The 15,366-nt window shown below is 40.0% G+C and overlaps 1 protein-coding gene across 1 annotated transcript in view; it reads right to left on the reverse strand.

The window, feature by feature from the left end:
* Positions 1 to 15,366, reverse strand: part of LOC123978135 (potassium channel subfamily K member 2-like) — a 51,234-nt gene that overhangs the window by 7,229 nt on the left and 28,639 nt on the right. The window contains exons 4-7 of the mRNA XM_046061277.1: positions 14,502 to 14,619; positions 10,018 to 10,178; positions 6,573 to 6,768; positions 1,044 to 1,186 (exon numbers count right to left, since the gene is read on the reverse strand). Of these exons, the coding sequence (XP_045917233.1) occupies positions 1,044 to 1,186; positions 6,573 to 6,768; positions 10,018 to 10,178; positions 14,502 to 14,619 (618 nt within the window). The remainder of the gene's footprint in view (positions 1 to 1,043; positions 1,187 to 6,572; positions 6,769 to 10,017; positions 10,179 to 14,501; positions 14,620 to 15,366) is intronic.

Below are 15,366 nucleotides of genomic sequence, written 5' to 3' on the forward strand. Positions count from 1 at the left end.
TTAAGGACACCGAGACCATCTTACACGCCTTCATCTCATCACGCCTGGATTATTGCAACAGCCTTTTCACCTGTTTAACCCAAAAATCTATTGATCGACTCCAGACTGTCCAAAACTCAGCTGCCAGGCTTTTAACCAGAACAAAGAAATATGCCCACATTACTCCTATTTTAGCTTCATTACACTGGCTCCCAGTATGTTTTAGAATTGACTTTAAAATTCTATTGATCACTTTTAAAGCTCTTCATGGCCTCTCGCCTTGTTATATTTCTGACCTTTTAGTCCCATACGCACCAGCACATACCTTGAGATCCTCTGGCAGAGGTCTGTTGTCTGTTCCAGAGTCTCGACTGAAAACTAAAGGGGACATAGCGTTTGCTGTCAGGGCCCCGAGGCTCTGGAACAGCCTGCCCGAGGAAATCAAGGCGGCTGAGTCAGTGAACTCTTTTAAGTCCCTTCTTAAAACATACTTTTATAGGAGAGCTTTTCCCGATCTTATTTGACTTTATTTTATCCCTTTTATTTTATTGTATTTTACTAATTTTATATAAAATTTTCATGCTCTTATTTTTTTTTTTTTGTATTATTCTTTACACTTGTTAAAGCACTTTGTAACTTGTTTTTGAAAAGTGCTCTACAAATAAGGATTATTATTATTATTATTATGTTTAGAGAGTGATTGATCATTTCACGTATACCCTTCATATTTGAGCATCATGATGAAAATATATATATTATGCAAATAGGCTTTTGAGGTTTGAGGACTTTAGTATTATTGTAGTTGGAGCAGTGCAACCCACAAGCTTGGTTCATCAAACTAAAAGTCTCTGTCTTTTGTATTCTTATTCACTAAGAGTGACACGTTTTGTGACTGATAGGGCTGGGGCTGGTTGAGAACAATGATTATGAACTGAAATATCTTTGGTCTCAGGGCAAAAGGCGATCCTTGTCTGCCAACATCTTCTCCACCTTTCTGTGAAGAGAGAGGTCTTCCACTTGAGTCACTTCTAGTGTGACATAACTGACAGCACATCAGCACACACCTCCTCTTTAGTTTTCTTGGAGATGACCCGGAACCAGTCTCCAATCATGCTGAGCACAGCCGCAAAGTACGCCAGGCCCACCAGGATCCAGAACCACACTACAGGCTTGTAGTAGTCCAGATACTCTGGACTCTCTGACCCACCTGCCGAACATAAAGACACAACAAGTAGATTATATACGGTAAGTCTGTTACATTATCCTGGGTTGCATGTGTTTCATAACAAACTATCATTCTGAGAGGAAGAACAAACACAAGCAGGATTGATTTTAGTGTAAGAAGGTCTGATACAGTCAGTTGAGTAAAATGGGTCTTTAACTTTCATAATTGTATCATTTTAATAAGCATCTGTCTTTCCATTTTAGAGGACAGGTCATATCTTCCTGCCTTGGTGTTGCCTTTATTTGGCCCTGAGTGTTTGACTCAGTAGGACGATTTTATACGAATATATAGGATACAAAGAAGAAGGGAAATTTAATAGTAAGTATTAAGAATTAAATTGCATATATAAAATGAAGTTGTTACAAATACTATAATTGATATAGATATAGGTCTGAATTTTCCCCATGTGCCCTCTTAGTGATATAGAAAATATGTTCTATTTAGTGTTGTATTTTCTTTTTGACTAATATTCTGTTTAAAAATAAAAAAAGCAAAGATTTTAAAACATCACAAAGACTGTGTTGGATTTAAACATACGAAACATTAAACTTAGTGAGTTACTTGGACAAATTTAAGTCTTGATAAGGGAAGCAAGTATTTTACAGGATTGAAAGTTGAAGTAACCTTGTATAGTGCTATGGTGCAATGTTTTTACGACTGGGTCCCTATTTTGTCTGAATGTGCACACGCACAAGGACGTAAATCACACTGCCTGCCAGTGTGATTTACATCAGTTTTACACTTTTCTGCTAACAGGTAATTGGTGGCGGTAACAAAGGCAGTGGAGAAGAAGACTGCTAGCAAACAAACACTGAATGTAAACATAACTTTTGGGTACCTTTAAACTGGTAAACATTCTTTCTTCCCCTGCTATTTGGTGCACAGTTTATGTACATTTTGTTCATAAACTTATGTTGAAATCAAGTAAATCTATATGTTATGTTATGATTTCTTTTGGCTTTGTGTCTGTGGTACCAGAAGATGCCTCTGTGTATTTTTGATGACATACAGAGGTGTCATATAAGCCCACGTGGAATGAGCCAAACATGGCATGACATGAAAATGAACTACCTATATATGTAGGTCAAAATATACATATATATTTAGATATAAGTAACTCCGGAATAGATTTAGATATTTTAAATAGATTTAGATTTGTACATACAGTATATCTGCATGATACAGCACATGAGGCCATACTGGATGCATTGCATCAGTTGCATGGCCTTACCTGGATAATTTAAGTCCTAACCATGTGCAAACATTAGCTTCTATACATTTCCATGTTGTTTTGGTTTCCACCATGTGCTGTATCTTTTGCATAAACCCTCAACAAGTCAACAGCCTGCCTGCTCACTGTGCAGTTAACCACCCATTATAGCACCAGTTGATTAGTTTACTGTAACTACAGGTTGGCAGAGGTGCTGTAATCTAATCTATAAGCATTAGGCATGCTCAGGGAGGTTTAATCTAGCAGCTAAGTGTTTTTGATTTTTCACATCTGCCTCTCCCTTGTTTGTTAAGCGGGTCAAATCAAGCTAATACCATCAGCACAAACCCTCGCACACATGCACACACTCTTAAAGATGCACACATGCTCTCTTTTTTTCCCTGTTGCTTTTTCCTTCTCACATACATACACGTATATTCTGTTTTATATATAATGTGTGCAATTAATTCTTTAGATATAATCTTTCTTAAATATTTTATGACTAAAATGTAGGAATGAAAATACTGTATCATCATATTAACACATAACTGGCAACAGGATCAGTTATTAATGTGTGTAAAATATGCTTATGCACATTCTTGCCAAGAGTTAGATAAGAAAATCGATACCACTCATGTCTGAATTAAACTACCGCCAGCAGACGGTTAGCTTAGCTTAGCATAAAGAATGAAAACAGGGGGAAACAGCTAGCCTGACTCTGTCCAAAGATAACAAAATCTGCCAACCAGCTTCCACCAACTGACTAACCTGTAAAATGACAATTTAAAAATTGCCCTTTTTAAAAATGTGCTGGCATTAATGGGACCTGTAACTTCCTGGAGGCTCTGCTGGTTGCCTGGCAACTACTACCAGCCAAGAGATCTTTTCACTTTTGACTTTGTGCAAATTACACAAATATAATGTTAACTGACCCTTCGGTAAGCCACACATCCCTAAGTTACTGTTGCTAAGTTTGACAAACAGCGGTTTATCACGGCGCTGCCACTGTCTGTTACTGCACTCCCTGGAGAAATATTGTCTAATTTTTGGAAAAAACGATCTCAGAAAGAAGCAGACAGTTTTGTAGTTGCATTGTGCATTAGAAGGATGTATTCAGGATGTCAAACTGATGTGAAAGTGAACCACTGTATTATTAGTAACTATTAAGAAAGAGGACAACGATATCAAGGATCACACTGTTCCTTTAAAGCTGGTTAGGTCTCTATTCACTAGTACAATCATTAAAATGCAGAACAGCAGGGCTTTAAATTGTTACATTCAGTAGTAAGCTAATGCTAACTAACATTACATTACGAATAATCCACAGCCTACATTTTTCTGGATTTGTTTTAGGTTTTGGAAAGAGGATAAATTGTACTTCTTCTTTCAACCTCTCTGGGTAGCGACTGTAACTATTACAAGTGACCATGAACAGCTTTGACCATATCTTGGGAAAAAACAGCAAAAAACGCTAGAAAACAACTCCTTTTGCATACGAGTCAATGGAGCGCAGCCATGAAAGTGTCGGACCTCAGTTAGAGTGTGACCTATACTGTACTGTGATTGGCCAGCTAGGTATTCAGGGCGTGGCTTAGCGAAGGGTCAATTAGAGAACCTTAAGCCTAGTTCACACAACACAATTTTAAGCCCAATGTGCCTGTCGCCGAGCGTCAGGCTGTGATCGGGGTTAAATCAGCGATCGATCTGCGGTTCCCAGGAGTTGTGTGAACTATTAAACAATGCATCAAAATGGCTCCCTGATGCATTACTGGCACATCGCCAACGCAGCCAGATATCTAGCATGCCAAATATCTGGAGGAGTCCGCCGACTTGACATCCACAGCCAATGAGAGCAGGCAGCTACTTCACTACAAAACACTTTTGACTCACCTCCAGCTCTCTCTGTAGCACAGACAATGCCTGCTACCTGCGTGGGCTAATCCATCCTTTCACCCATATTCTTTGTCTTTATAATTGCTAGCTTTATAAGAACATACAGCTGTTTCGTGTGTAGGTTTGCGTCATTTCCTGTTTCACATTTCATGCGTGTTTTTGTGACAAAAACGTGGTTTGGGGACCAGCGTCGGGTGACAGAGTCATCGTCAGCTCATGTAGTGTGTGTCCCTCTGTCATCTATCAGTCACGTAGTGTGAATGCCACAACGACTTACGACTCCTGACACAAGACGGCAAGTTGTGTAGTGTGAACAGCACAGCAAACTGCTGCTGAGAGTTGAGTAGTCTGCACGAACCTTTAGAGGTTTCCCCTGTTTCTAGTCTTTATGCTAAGCTAAGCTAACTGGCCGCTGCCTCCAACTCCATATTTACCGTATAGCAGGTTTGGCCAAACTAGGCCCGCGGGCCAACTGCGGCATATTTTTAAAAATGAACTACAATATGGCTTGAGGTTATTTATTATAAACTGCACTGTGTGTACATTGCACATCCTTGTATAAATACTAGAGGCACTGGCATTTTGAACAAGGTCTTTTACCTCAGTGGATTAAACATGGTGGAGTGAAAAAGGTAAAAAAAAAAAAAACTATTCCTTTAAATGTAAGGAGTGACATGTTTCAGTTTCGCTGGCATGGGAAGGCGCCGATAAATGTGAATGCAGGAATAAGATACAAAAGGAGAGTTCATCCATCCATCCATCGTCAACCGCTTATCCTGCCTACAGGGTCGCAAGGGGGCTGGAGCCAATCCCAGCTGACATCGTGCAAAAGGCGGGTACACCCGGGACAGGTTGCCAATCCATCACAGGGCCACACATAGAAAAACAACCAGTCACACTCACCCTTAGGTGAACCTTCTTGCTGTGAGGCAACAGTGCTATCCACTAGGCCACCGTGCTGCCCACAAAAGGAGAGCTGATGTTTGTCATTTTTAGTATTCATTAAAGTATTTGCCTGAGATAATTCACTCAGGAATCAGGAAAGAACCCCCGTACAGAACAGAGCAGGCACATGCAATTTACATGTTTAATCAGATACTAGATGGGCGCTGAAGCATGGTGTTAGATGGGCCTGGGGCTTATTATCAGGATGCAGCCTCTGCTGGTCTGTGCCTCCCGCACACGAACATATGCAGGCTCACACGCACAAACAGTGGCAAGCGCAGAGATAGATCGTGGACACGTTGAAGTGAAGGTAACTCTAAGCTACTGCAGTATGTGAAACAAAACCTAAAGAGTAAAAGTCGATACATCCATTGAACAAGCATAACATGTAGAACGGGTTAATTGATCTGCTCTGTCCACGTCTCTCATCCTTTATGTTATTAAAAGCACACCGCGCTAACGCTAGCTTGGCAAAGCTAGATGTACGAGGTGAATGAAAGCTGTCTGAAGTCTAACTGTTAAGCTTAGATTGCCATGTAGCTTCAATCTGCACATTGTTGCCTGCAGTGAATCACGCAGATACAGAGGGATGGAGGAAAGGAACTAGCTCCCTCATCTGCGTCTGTGTGGCTCTATACGCGCACAGCGACATGACACCCAGAACGCGGCGGCGCATGTTTGATTCTATTCGGCCAAATTCATTCCCGATATTCTTCCAATAATGAGATATGCCCGATGGACCAATACTTATCGGATTGATAATTATCGTGCATCCCTATCAGATACAGCCTGAAAGGTGGAGCTGGAGTGGCGGGCAGCTTTTTGCATAGGAAGCGTCGAGGACAGGTAGGTAGGCTACGGCAGATTAAATAGGCTCCTTGTCTGGAATTTGCCAATGAAAGCTAAGAGAGGAATCAGCTGAGCTGTCAGCTGATGTGCTGGAATGAGCGGAGCTTGACTTCGTTGCCGGCCTGAACTAAATCTATGCTTGATTTATGATTGATTAATAACATGTTAGTTTTAATGTGCCATTACGATTTGTGAGTAAATTCATAATCTATTTGAGTTTAGAGGGCGGTAAAGAGTATTTCTGGTAAAACATATTACAGGGATACAGATGCATTAGAAAAACTTACAGAATACATGTATCATCAGAATGTAATAGCAGGCTGATGGGAGGCTTACTGTATCACTATGGTGCACATCTGTTGAGTCAGACTGGCTGAGGAATAACTGAACTATAAATACACTGATTCTAAACTGGGCTGCAGACATAAAAATGAAAGACGGCCTATAAATCAGACAGAAAATCAAGTGAACCTTTTTCACCAGCGACAAAGTCTCCAAAGCCAATCGTGGTGAGTGTGATCACGACAAAGTAGATGGACTCGAGTGTGCTCCAGCCCTCGATGTGCTTGAAGATGACGGCTGGCAGGGCCACGAAGATGAGGCACCCGAACAGGATGAAGAGCAGCGTGGAGAACACGCGGATCTTTGTCTGGCTGACTTTCCACTTCTGTTGGGAGATACAAAGTAGATGTAGTAGAAAAATAGATAATTTCTACATACAGAAAATAAACTTTATAATGGGGCGGAGAGGGGAATGCATGAAAGAAAATAATCGCTCAGAAGATTCCTGAATTTTAATAGGGTTGATGGTTTTGTGTGATTGTGCAATGTGATTAGTGGTGTAAAACAGTTTGTTAATTGGCCAACATGAACATTTTTACAGTTTAGTCCACAGGTGTTGAGGATTTCTTGTAGCACAACACTTTTCCTCAAGTGAATGTGGAGGAAAAATTCACACTTGAAAACATGCTTTCCCACTCCATCATTTCCCACAGGCTTTTATTTGTTTTTGGCTCACTTCACATTGTGATGAGTCACTTCCTTTGACCTCCTTCTAGGAATACATTTGCTGTTTTCTAACATCAAACGTCAGGTTGCCCAGCTCATGTGACATAACTTTCACTGTCAGATGGACCGCCTGCCCGAGCTGGGAAGAGGTGGCAAGTGACTTGATGTGCTGTAATATGGATGACTTATAAAATATTTCACATGCAGTCATTTTAGCAGATATCATAATGGATTTCTTGCAGTTACAGCCTGTGCTATGAACTGTAACTATGAGAATTTTAATTTCATGTCAGCCCTGCAGTCCCTCTTTTGCATCGCAGTTGCAGTACATTATTTCTCTGCTGCCTTTCCACTTGAGGTGACTGCTTTCAGTTGGCTCCCTGTGCATCGTGCCCTTTCCCCCTCCAGTTATGTAAGCCCAAGCATTGTGCCTGAGGGGAAGAATAAAGAGCAGGCAGACGTCAGATCACTGAATCTGAGATGTCCTCGCTGCACTGAACAAAGTACAGTACTATACAGTTTAAAGAGACCTACAGTGAGCCTCACAGGACCAAATTAGGGACTAGTAAAGCTGAGGTGGTTTCTCAACCAGCATCTTCACTGCACGGCAGCTACTTCAGCAGCTGCTATAGTCCTTCCATTTCCATTGTTCGAGGCTAGCTGTCAACCTCTCTCTTCCTCCCTGGGAGGGAAGCTGGATAGCAAGCAATAATTCATAATTAATCTGTTGCTACCAAGTGTCTGGTTCCTTGAAAAAAATTGCTTTTACAGGTTGAGGCTGTTATTCTAAAATCAGAGACTGTTTTAGTGGACTTTTATTAGCATTTTGTCTGACTTTTAACACATCACAAACATGAACGTGCTATGAAAATGAGCTCTGGTAGAAAAATGTTTTGATTTTGGGATTCTCTACCATTGCTACTGTGAAGCTTATCTCTAAGTGTATCTAGATTGTGGTGTCTCTCCGCATAACACTGTTTCCTAAAAACATTAAGTTTATAGGAATTTGTAACAGCAAATAGAGAAACAAAATGCCACCCATGGGGTTATGTTTTATCGACATAATTAGGAAACAATGTTAATCAAGGTATCTGGAAATTTTCGCAATGTTTGTACTAAACCTAAGGTAAATATCTCACTGAAAGGGTTTCATTTGTTTTCCTAAAATATCAGCTACGACAACAGTTTATTAGTCACTGGGACCTACATCATTGGGGGCAGCTGAATAGTGCTCCCCTTAAGCTACTGTCAACAGAAAAGCACCCATGTGCATCTAAGACTGTGATACTTGTCATAACCAACAACAACACGCGACAGCTGTGTGAACTCTTTCAAATCGCTGAGGGTCCACTATGGAAAAAGAATTTCACTCTGCAGTCTCTTCCTACCACCGGGCCCTGATATTAGTTAGTTCTTATGACTTCTCTACCAACATACTGTACACGGCTCCACAGTCCTCTGACACCCAGACTGACTGAGCGCGTGGATGTTAACGACTCTCCACCTGATTAACTCTTCACACTAACATGAAAACAAATCATTTGTAACTGGTAGCATATGTGCTGTTTTCCTTTACCATACAGAATTTGATATTTTCTTCTTGAACATCATGCTATTTTATAGAAATTCAGGTGGACGTTTTCAACTACCTTGATCCATGTTATATCAATGAACTCATTGTAGTGTAACTATGTTCCAAACACTTCTTTGCGTTCTGCTGGCTGTTACTGTAATTTTTATTATGTCATATACGCCCCGTCATGGAAACGTCCTCCCCGTTGTGAGGATGTGTATTTCTTATATGAAAACACATATTTTCCTTGCTTGTACTTATCTACTTATATCACTTTTGTTTTTATGGACAACTCTTTTATTGCACCCGTCTGTATGATTTAAGGTTTAATTTAGATTTTGTTATTATGAGTCATTATTATCCTTCCAGTCATCAATCACCTGCACAGTCCATTTGATAAATGATGTAGTTAATAAAAAGCAAACATGGATCTGGTACAGGAACAAGTAAAAAACAAACAACAGATGTTAGTGTTTGAGAAGATAAAATATACTCTGCTGCATTTAATCTGTTTTAAGTGTGGAAACATCTCGACAGCCACTGTTGTCAGATCATCATCCTTATTTGTTTGTGCACTGAGCGGCTGTTTGATTGCTTGGCTTTTTCAGGGAAAACCTATGAGTTTCCAGGAGAAACATAATGACTAACCATAAACCTGACTGCCCCGAACTCTGTGTGTGTTTTCGTGTGCACGTGTATTCTTGTATATGGACAGAAGTCAGTGTGTGAAATGCAATGTGGCAACTAAACCTACCATCCTTATTTCAGAGTATCGATCTGTGTGTGCTGCTAGTTTATTCCACTGACATAAAGAAAGAAACAAGATGGCAACAGTCCAGTGAATTCAGCACAAAAGGCAACAAAAACAAAAAATATTGTCTTTGCTGAATTTTTAAATGCTGCTTTGAAACAAGTGTAATTCAGGAATGTGTGCTTTCAACACTGAAAAAAACGTCTGCATTTTAGATTGGTTTCCAGGAGTCTGTTGCCATGGAAACCCCAAAACTGCATCCACTTCTTCCACATAGTCAAGTACCGACTACTTAAGTCTGAGGAAAAAAAAGTAATCACTGTTGAATGTGAATATTCAATTGTAGTGTTTGGGAGGACTTGGATGTTGCAGCTTTAATCTCGACACTTCGGTATTTATAGGAACAGCTCTGGCAATATATTTTTACAGCCGGCTTTGCATTACCTGGATAGTTGAGTCGTGAAATGTTGCCTACACTAAAATGGCTTTTTGCATATAGGTAAACATACAGGGAGATGCAGATGACTCAGAGAAAAAGCAAGCTCATAAACAGATATATATATATTATAAATTGAGGAGCTCACCACAATCATCTTCTCTACTTTGGCGATGCCCTTCCCAAAAATGGTCCCCAGCTGGTCCCCGACACCAGCCAATAAGAATCCAAATAGGGGAATCCCAAGCAGAGCGTAAATGATACAGAAGATCCGCCCACCTTCTGTGTGAGGAGAGATGTTTCCGAATCCTGACAGAAAGGAAACACAATGGGAAGGCATGACACTGTAGGGTCCCTTGAACTTGTCCCCAAATTAGCGTTTCTGTGGCAGCGCTAGCGTTGTCATTACCGGCTACAGTGTGCTGGAAGCCGTCGCATACTCACTATCGACGCACCCTATTTTTCCTGTTATTATGCTAACATTACATAATGAACAATCATAGAAACGCTGCTCTCTGTGCAATAAAACCTTTGTTAGTAAAATTCAAATACTTAATCAATACACCTGTTCAACGAGCACAAAAAGAAAGTAGAAAGCATATATAGTATATAGTATTTAGAGTATATAGTGACTTTGCTGTTGTAAACATTACTGTTGCCTCTCTAGAAACAAAATTTAGTTATATTTTAAATATTCAATTCTAATCCTGTTCTGAATTTAGAGCAGAGCAGTACAAGAGAGAAGAGGAGACTGCTTTGTTTCTCTACAATTTCAAGTATGGGTGCAAATATTTTGTAAAATTTTTTGTTGCATTACCTTTCTGAAGGAATGTATTTTGGTTCTTCATTATGAGAATTTTATTTATTGAATGCTCTGTTTCTCTTCATGTGTAGAGTGAAAGACAGTCCTGGGAAGTGTGGTCCTTTTTTGCTATAATAGCCAGTGGTAACGGTGCAACCGGTGCAATGGACCAGCCCACGAGGGACAGCGACAATTGCATCGTGAATCGTGATCACATGCCGTCATCCATTCATTGAGCTGCTGTGCTTTTCTTGATTGCTATTTGTTCTGTGGTTATAGACATACTGTATCAGCTACTTTGTTTTGATTTGTTACTGCAGGCTGGCTACAGATAGCAGGAAACAGCAGGTTTGAAACGAGGGAAGGCTGTAAGATTTGCGTTTGGCACTTCGGCTGCTGTCCGTGGTGCTGATCGAAGGCTGCAGGTTTGCAATTGCGTGGAGTCGTTGTGTGTCTGTACCTATGGTCTGTGTGGGAGGGGCACATGAAAAATAATTGCACCAGGCCAATCACAATTATGTTACGCTGCTGATAGTAGCACAAGCATGAATATTACCACTACTTATACCTTTTCTATTTGTTGCACATTCTGTATCTTATTAGTGTACATCATATTATCATCAAAGCAGAAGATGTAATATCAGTTCAAACTAAACTGGGTAGACAAGAAAACATCTCATAAAGCTTAACTGTGCATTAAAATGACTGCATACAGACGCAGTAGAATGGCTTTGAGCTGGGAGAAAAGTCACAAGTGAGAGATGGAAGTCATGTAAAAAAAACACAAATTGAGTCCATCGCTGGTTCACTGCCTTTCATCTTCTCTCCAAACCCATCATCATGTGCAGCTAGAACAGCAGATGGGGCTTATAGAGCTGCATATCCTTGTAAACAAAAACTTTCAAGACCTGTGCCTTCTGTAAACCTGACTGCACACATTCACCAACACATGACTTTTATTATTTAACGTTTCATAAGGGTCTGCATAATGAACTACATCTACTTTTCTTTATTAATGCAGCCATTTGTCTCAGGATAGGAGCTGCAGGGTGCCCTCTAATGACTTCTGAGTCTCACGTTGGACACAAAATGTGAGAAGAATTGTCAATCAAATCTAATTTAGCTCATGATTACAAGAGACAGGATGCCGGATTCGTTTTTAACACCTGTGGGTGTTCCTGCACAACAAAACAAGAAACAGCAGCTCTCTAAATTGAAGCTGCACTCATTTCTATTTTTTTTTTCCAAACTGAATTAAACAGATTAATTCTTGTTCATATTCTCAGCTCACCTTTGAATGATTTCTCAATATCAGACATGAAAAGCAATTTACCCTAGGCAAGCTAAAAGAGTTAGTGTAATGCACTGGGATACAGTGGTGGCAGAGACAATTTACTGTCTTTGGTCATTTAAATAGGATACAAATAGCAAAATGAGGAAGCATTTTAAACAGACAATTTCAGCACTTACAGAAAAGCTTGCTTTTTCAACTTCATTATACAGTCTGCTCTGCTTTTTACACTTTTCTCTTATAGGACTCAAATTAAAGGATTAACACCAAAATCAGTTAAATACCAGTAAATCATTCAACTTGTTTCACACTTCACTCATTGCCTGCTTGACAACTATATTGACCTTAAGATTTCCACTTTATAATGAGGTAATGCCTCAACATGGACAAAGTAAACCCATTTGTCAGCGTGGGCCCCAAATCACTGCATTCATGACGCTGTGTGACGCAGTTTGTAGCATATCTCTGAAGGAACAGTTCAATTGCAGGTGACAATAAAAACATAAAGACTTCCTTCTAAACTAATTTAGTGATGCTAGGAGAAAAAATGGCAGCATAATTTTCAACTATGCTCCCTATAATTAGACACACTAGGATGTAGCTGGATGGATTACACATTCAGCTTCAAGAGCAATGAGTAAAGAAAAGCCAACTTTTTTCATGGTACTGTACATCACAAATAAAATAGATTTTCTTTTTTGAATAGTACACCTGTGCCCCGCTGTATGTAAAAACATAATAATGACTTTTTCTTTCACGTATGAGTTGATCTATACACTAGGAGAAATGTGACATTCATAAGGACTATAACATAAGGAAAGACTAAACTAATAAATTGTTAGTGCAACTCTTTTACTCTCAGAAGGGCAGAGAAAGGGGGTAGGAGAAAATAGTGGGGGGAAACATGCTTTGCCTCACCTGAGCATTAACAAATCAATCTGTGGTAGCTGAATCAAGTGAAGTGAGAGAGGGACCAAACTGTACTTTTTAGGCTTTAGGAATAGCTTCTCTGAAATATGATTCCTTTGCAGCAATGGCCACAGCACAATTACGATGATTGCAAACAGGCAGCGCAGCAATTATGTCCTGTTTACACTAACAGGCATCGAAGGTGACACAAAACACCACCTGGGACTGATGTTTCTGCAGCAAACTCAAGCACTCTGCTATGAACCAAAAAAAACCCTTTTTCTTTTTTTAATTTTATTTCTGTGCACCTTCACTTTGCAACCTTTTCTAGATGTTTTCTAGAGTTTTCAAAAAGAAAACAAGCAAACACAACTTACTTTTTCTCTGCTTCGGCAATCAAACTACCGTGGCTCATTTCATGTGAAAACACCACTTAAGTCAAACATCAGTAAATCTGCCTTTTGTAAAGAGCAAGCTTAAGTTCAGTAACAGAAAGTCAATGCACTCACTCATTGTGTGCAAAGTGAAAACCCAGAGTGCAGCTTTTACACTCTGCCTACACACGATTACTTTACAATACATTACACTGACTAGTGAACGAGCTTTGACAGGATCCTGGAGACATGACGTGGAGCCTAACTGCCCACCACACAGACACGCTGATGTGTTATGCTCTGCTTGGAAGAGCCAGATAAGACTAGCTGCTGTTACTGTGGACAATCGTTTTTTGGAATTCTGGTACAAGCACAAACCTGGTGCAGTGCAGCAAAATCTGAAGAAGGAGAAGGAGCATGATTTTGGTTAGCGAGCGCAAACTCATGACAAAATATTCACAAAGGCAGCATTCTGCCTCCAAATGATGGTCATTACTCTGAAAAACAAGCTCACTAATTCTCCAACCAGGGAGCGAAATCAATTCATTTCAATTCAAGGTTTTACATTTACTGATCAGAGAATGTGCTCTGACAGGATGCTACAGTAGAGATGTGAAATGGAACCCAATAGCCCACAGAAGCACCGATCTGTCAAGGTCCGCTTGGAAGAGCCAGATGAGCTGTCAGACGAGCTGTGTGTGTATGAGCTGTTGCGTTTTCCTGATCAGTAAGCTCCTACAGCTGGAGGTGACAGAGAGAGCGTGCGATGGCTTAAAAAAGGCTGGAAAAAGGAAGCGTGTTAGAGTCTGTATGAATGTTCTACAGCCCTAGAGAGATGACAGCTCCTTGATTATATAGCACAGTAACTAAGAGCAAATGAGCACAGACCCTTAAAACTCCTATTCTTTTAATATAGTGTCAGATCCACATCTCTGAAACGCAAACTAGTCCTTGCAGCATTGACTCTATATGCACTGAAAGTCAGTACCCAGATGATCCCCATTATCTCCAACAGACACACTGATATATTGCACATTGCAATTTTTTTTTATTATTTTGTAAGTTGCATACTTAATTTCTGTTGCCGTGAATTAAAGGGTATTGCAGAAAGGAGTACCTAACTGTGGCGACACTTCAAAACTGTTTTTATTAAACTGAGAAAGCATTGCATAGAATTAGTGCATTGTCAGAATCCCCTACAAAAACAAAAGAATTTGCTAGTTAGTTGCTAAAGAGTGGGAAACTACCCTTCTTACCGATAGTGGTGATAACAGTCCCAGCAAAGAAAAAGGAGGAGCTGATGTCCCAGAGGCTTGTCTGATTGGATGCATTTCCTGAAGGGTTCACACCTGCTCGGACTGCTGAAACCACTTGCTGGAGCGGAAAGTAAAAAAAAAAGAAGAAAAAAATTAGCACATAATGCAGTGTGTGTCTCCCAGTGGGAGTGTGGTATGAGGTTGGCTGAGGAACATCTGGAAAATAGTGGTGTGCATCAGATTTCTGGGGGAATAGATGACAGCCAAGATAAAAATCCAAAACCAATAAGGAGTTGTGAGAGACAATGAGGGCCATCTGTCACATTTAGAAAATGCATAAGAAATGTTTTAAACCACTGTACTCTTCACAAAAGAGCCCCGTTACACCCCCTATGGACTAAAATGAGGGTTTTGAACAGATGTTCAAAAGATATTGTGCCTACATTTTTTTCAAACACTTATTTAAAACATATTTAGATGTTCTGAAAATGTTTCTATGACTACACATCTGCATATTTTGGTCTTGGTATGGTTTTAGATACTTGTATGATTTCACCCCATCGTGCATCATTTACAACATCTGCTTTGCCGAGAGCATCAAGACATTTATAGGTGTTGAGCTTTGGACTTTGATTTTGAAAGTAAAATTCAAGACAGGATGGACTGAGAACATTTGAAAACACACGCATTGACCAGTTGCTTTCTACACATGTTTGCTTCACCTGTAGGTTTGTGATAATGTGACACTCCAGAGTTTGCCTGATGCGTCTTCATGTTAACAGAACAGCATGAAACCAGACAGAACATTAATCTATGTACATGTAGCTCTGTTTTGGTAGTATGAAAAACCAGGGACATGGACTAA

This window comes from Micropterus dolomieu, linkage group LG10, assembly GCF_021292245.1.
Source record: "Micropterus dolomieu isolate WLL.071019.BEF.003 ecotype Adirondacks linkage group LG10, ASM2129224v1, whole genome shotgun sequence".
NCBI classification, from domain to species: domain Eukaryota; kingdom Metazoa; phylum Chordata; class Actinopteri; order Centrarchiformes; family Centrarchidae; genus Micropterus; species Micropterus dolomieu.